This window comes from the organism of the source record quoted next, unplaced genomic scaffold, assembly GCF_019419815.1.
Source record: "Pyrus x bretschneideri cultivar Hongxiangsu unplaced genomic scaffold, Pyrus_bretschneideri_v1 Contig38, whole genome shotgun sequence".
Classification (NCBI taxonomy): domain Eukaryota; kingdom Viridiplantae; phylum Streptophyta; class Magnoliopsida; order Rosales; family Rosaceae; genus Pyrus; species Pyrus x bretschneideri.
The window spans coordinates 2,053,174-2,058,719 of record NW_025999701.1 but is presented as its reverse complement, the minus strand read 5'-3'; the positions used below and the strand labels follow the sequence as shown (position 1 = coordinate 2,058,719).

The 5,546-nt window shown below is 35.0% G+C and overlaps 1 protein-coding gene across 1 annotated transcript; it reads left to right on the top strand.

Annotated features, from left to right (window-relative positions):
* On the top strand, positions 1–1,853 carry LOC103961839 (cytochrome P450 71AU50-like). Its single transcript, XM_009374452.3, has 2 exons — positions 1–949; positions 1,220–1,853. The coding sequence occupies exons 1-2, from the start codon at positions 74–76 to the stop codon at positions 1,832–1,834; spliced, it is 1,491 nt and encodes a 496-aa protein (XP_009372727.3). The 5' UTR covers positions 1–73; the 3' UTR covers positions 1,835–1,853.
* Positions 1,854–5,546: the final 3,693 nt, after the last annotated feature.

The following is a 5,546-nucleotide window of genomic DNA, read 5'->3' as shown; positions in this document are numbered from 1 at the left end:
ACCTCTCTTAAAAAAACTTTGCCAGCTAGCTTAGCTCAACCATTTGAGAACTCCCAAAGAGCGCAATATCAATATGGCACTTTGGATTTGGGCAACAATTGGGGTGCTTGCCCTTGTTCGCATCGTGCAAGCATGCATATCAAAAACCAAGAACAAGATGTTACCTCCTGGTCCGAGAGGGTTTCCTATTTTTGGCAGCCTCCATTTGTTAGGGAAGTTCCCTACCATGGATCTTCGTCAACTAGCCCAGAAATACGGTGACATCATGTACTTGAGGTTAGGCCTCCAGCATACTGTCGTTGTCTCTTCCGCACGAGCGGCCGAGCTGTTCCTCAAAACACACGACCTTAATTTCGCAAATAGACCACCTAATGAAGGTGCAAAGCACCTCATCTTTGGGCAAAAAAGCTTGAGCTTTGCTGAGTATGGCTCGTATTGGACGAACATGCGAAAGCTTTGCATGCTCGAATTACTTAGCAACCAAAAGATCAACTCTTTCAAGTCCATGAGGAGAGAAGAGGTTGCTCTCTTGATAAAATCTGTTCAAGAGGACGCCAATAATCGACGCATTGCCAATCTCACTGACAAGGTCATGTCGCTCGGGATTGACATGACCTGCCGGATGGTGTTTGGGAAGAAGTACAAGGACGAGGAGTTTGGCGGGAGGGGTATCGTGTATGTTATGAAAGAGGGTTTGAAACTAGCAGGAGCACCTAACTGGGGAGATTTCTTTCCTTGTATTGCACCGCTTGACCTGCAAGGGCTCACTAAAAAAATGAAGGCTGTTAACAAGGTGTTTGATGATTTTTACGAGAAGATTATTGACGAGCATCTTCAATCCATGGATGCAGAAAGAACGAAAGACTTTACTGATGCCATGCTGGCCTACATGGGGTCCGAAGAATCGGACTACCGAATCGAACGCTTGAATATCAAAGCCATGATGTCGGTAAGTTTACGTATCATCATTTTACATATTTGTCTTTTTAATCTTGCTTTACTTCAAATTAAAACGAAATTGTTTCTTATTAGACAATTTAGCATGACGTGGTCTCAGATTGTGTGCTTTTGAACCATAAGGTCAACATTTGTTTGAATATACAAGATTGATTATTGACGATACAAATTTATGATTTATCATGTACATTAAATTGTCATCTATGTACATATGTCACCCGACTATATATACTTCATCTAGCAATGGAAAATTTATTGGCAGGACATGTTAGTGGCCTCAGCGGACACATCATCAACAACTGTCCTGTGGGCGCTCTCGGAACTCATGAGGCATCCACAGGTTATGAAGAAAGTCCAAAAGGAGATAAAAAATGTTGTAGGTCTGAATAGAATGGTGGAGGAATCAGACACGGAGAAATTGGAGTATTTGGATATGGTAGTGAAGGAAACCATGAGGCTACATCCTGTGTTACCATTGTTGCTTCCTCATGCAGCCATCGAAGATTGCACTGTCGATGGCTACCACATACCGAAAAAGTCACGCGTTATCGTAAACGTGTGGGCAATCGGGAGAGACCCAAGTGCTTGGGAAGATGCAGAGAAGTTCGTACCAGAGAGGTTTGAGGATAGCAATGTTGATGTTAGAGGACACCACTTTCAGATTCTACCGTTTGGCTCTGGCAGAAGACGTTGCGTTGGAATGCAGTTAGGGATTACTGTGGTACACTTTGTGTTGGCTCAGCTTGTGCATTGTTTTGATTGGGAACTTCCAGATAACATGTTGCCAAATGAGTTGGATATGGCTGAGGAGTTTGGTCTTGCAGTTTCAAGGGCCAAGAATCTGCTCGCTATTCCTTTATATCGCCTTCAGAATTGATCATGGATGTTGTGGACTAGCTATCTCCTCTGTTTTTTTTTTTTTTTTTTTTTTTTTGTGTGTGTTTTTTTTTCCTACTGTCTTGCATTTGTTTTCTTCACTTGATGACGAGAACAAATAATGGTGAAAATTAAATAAATTGGTGTCAAATTTTCAATAATGAAAAGTCGAGTATGTAACATCCTTATCCAAACGCTACTCCAGCTCTTACGAACGGAAGTTGGTTTTTCACACACCTTTAACATTTTCAACACCTCTCTATTTTTCGATCATCCAATTGAATAAATCAAACAAAAACAACGAACATGATTAAATAGGAGTGAATAGAAGAGAAAAAGGGCTCCTTACAAAAATACCAAAGATGTGCCATTACTATTCTAATTCACTTTATGGAAAACTTCATTTGAATCCCTAAAAAAGATTATGCTTTTAATAGTACCGCATGTAAGATGAAAAACTAAAAATAGTCATGCGACTCGTGTCCACGTCAGCTTATATACTGCATGTCAGATTTAATTACTTTTTATGAATTTACAGCATTTTTGGTTTGCCTATATTACCCCTTTTAAGGGATTCAAACACAAAAAATTGAAAAGTATTTTGTAAAGGGACATTTAGAGATAAGGGCTTGTCAAAGATGACTTTTAGAATATAACATGAAAGGTTTTCAACGTCTAAAAAAGATCCTTCATTTTAATGCACCATGACAAGTCACTTATAATAAAACCACAAGTTTTAATACTATTCACAACAATCCTTACCGTCTACAATGTAACCTCCACCATCAAAATTTGAAAAATGTAACGGTTACATCATTATCACTCATAAAAGTAACCTCCATCTTCATTGTCTGAAAAATACCATCTTTATTGTCTATAACTGCCTACTTTTTGTTTATTGTTTTCTTTTTGTTTTTTATATTTATTCAAATTTTATATTCTGTGAAGAATGTATTAATTTATGTCTGATAGTTTCGGTACGGTCAATTAAGTACGTTATATGGTTTAGGTTCGATAGATTTGGTACAATCAATTTGGTACGATTTGTATTTTTTATGTTTTAGTTCACTAGGTATGATAGTTTAGGTTCAATAAATTAGGTATGTTACAAAGTTTAGGTACTATCAATTTGGCACAGTTAATTAGGTTGTGATTTCGCGATCCATTTTCTCTACATACAAAATTTTTCTTTTCATTTATCTTTGGATTCATTATTAATTTATTGAATCCAAAACTATAAAATAAAAAAATTGCATTGAGATTATAGGTACACTATATTGTTCTACATACAAAATTGTTCATTTAGGTACTGTCAATTAGGTCTCATCCATTCAGTAAAGTCGGTTAGGTACTATATAGTGTAGGTCTAATCAATTCGGTACGGTCAATTAAGTTGTGATTTCACATTCCATTTTCTCTATTTGTGTTGTTTTTCATTTATTTCTCGATTCACCATCAATTTGGCATCTAAAAGCTTTTTTTTTCTTTTTTTTCTTCCGAATACAACAAGATTTTTGGTTTCTGAATTTCCTAGCTTTTTTTGTTTGATCATGGTTTCTGAGTTATCTGGGTTCTTTGATTGGAATAACACATGGAGGTTTATGGTAATGACCATAATGTTATTGTTATAACGAACATGTTAATTATGGATCTAGTTAAGTAAGCATTCTTGGAAAATTAATTATATATTTGTTTCTCTAATTGGTTTTACGAGAGTAATAAGGGTAAATAGGGAAACTAAAAATGCAACAAAATTTATTAAAAATATATATATATATACATATTGAATGTGACATTGAATTCTATAATCTGATATGGAGGACTATTTTTAATTTTTAATCTTAGGTACAATGTTATTGAAAAACCAATCTTATTTAGGGATTAAAATGAAGTTTTCTATTTTGTAAACCATAATTAATGTATAAGGCCCAACAAATCAATAATGCAAAAATTAACGGACCTAATGAACTAAAACATAAAAAATACAAACCGTACCAAATTGACCAGACCTAATGGACTAAAACATAAAAAATACGAACTATACCAAATTAACCACACCGAATCTATCGGACCTAATGAACTAAAACATAAAAAATACAAACCGTACCAAATTGATCATACCGAATCTAGCAAACCTAGTGAACTAAAACATAAAAAATAAAAATCATACCAAATTGAACCATTAAAGCGATGCTAATCCCCGGTCAAATCTTTGTTGTATAAATCCCTCCTCTCCTGATTTTCTACGTAAAGGGATAACCCGTGAAGCCTAGATCAATTAGACCATTAAGGTTACAAAATCCCTAAAGTCTGTCATGCTTGCCGTGGTCTTCAGGTTCCCTCCCTCTTTCTCATGCTCGTCCAAGATAGAAATTTCGTTGTAACAGTAACACAAGTGGTACACCACCCGTTATTATTTAAATGGTGGGAAATTTTATTTTTTAAATAGAAGAATCTAACCACTTGTATAGAGACATGTGGTGTTCCATCCCATGTTCCTAGCACATTGAAAAATCTTTTGTCCAAGATATCCTTGAACTCTCTAATAACAAGTTTGCTCCCTGAATCCTGCTGCCAAGAATTCTCCATTGGTCACGCCCTTTCTTCTCATCTGTACTCGCAGACGGTGCAAATAATCTTCAGGTTTGTTGTTTTTGTCCATCCATGATATGAGCTTCAATATGGAAGTTACACAAAATTAATGAATTAGAATGTCTATAATAATAAATTTAAAGTTTAATGTGGAGGCATTAAATCGTTAAATATTAAAACAAAAATATAATATAAATTTGAATTAAGTATACATTAAAGGTCTTAAATTGATTTGTAATCGTCATTTAGTACTACGGTCTAGTGGTATTCCTCTTCACTGATAAGTGAGAGTTCTTGGGTTCAATTCTCGCTAAAGGCGAATTTGATCCCACATTATCGCTAGCCCATTGTGCGGCTTAGCCCATTGTGCGGCTTAGCCCACTCCCCTACCCCCTTATGTAATCAAACACTAGATTTTATTAAATTTTAATCTTCTTCAAGGATTAAAGTTCAAAAACCCATTTAATTCTTATGATTTAGAACATCTCTAAAGGAGATGTCATGCCACATAGAACATCTCAAAAAAATCATAATTATGCGATTTTTATTTTAAATCAAATTTTGCTAATTTTAGAATTTTATTTACTTAGTTACAAAGTTTGAATTTTCGTAAGCAATCATTTAAAACTGTAAACCTTTAGTGTTCTCAAATAGAGCTCAATCCCACAAGGATGTAGGTGAAAGCCGTTGGCGAATCGGAACGATAACGAAGAAGTTACGGATGTTAAAAGTTCGATATAAATAATATAGAAACTCTGTTATAATATAATATGTTGATGGCCCACATGAATAGTTCATTACCATTCACATGTAGAAAAATCACATGGATTACTATTTTTGCAAAGTAATTTTCTTATTCCTTGAAAAAAGTTTATGTAAAGTAAATAATGTTGTTACGTTATTCTATTAGTTGAAAATCTCATAAATCTCATAGTCCACAAATTTGATATGGCATATTGGCATTCGTGTTCCAGACAATGACCGGTCATGTGTGATTTCAAAATTCACATACTACGTGTTTTTGTGGTTGTTGGAGTTTTAAATGTATACTGAAAATGATTAACTCACCATTCCAACAGCCACTACAAAGTGAGGGCGATCAACAGAAGAAATCTAAATTG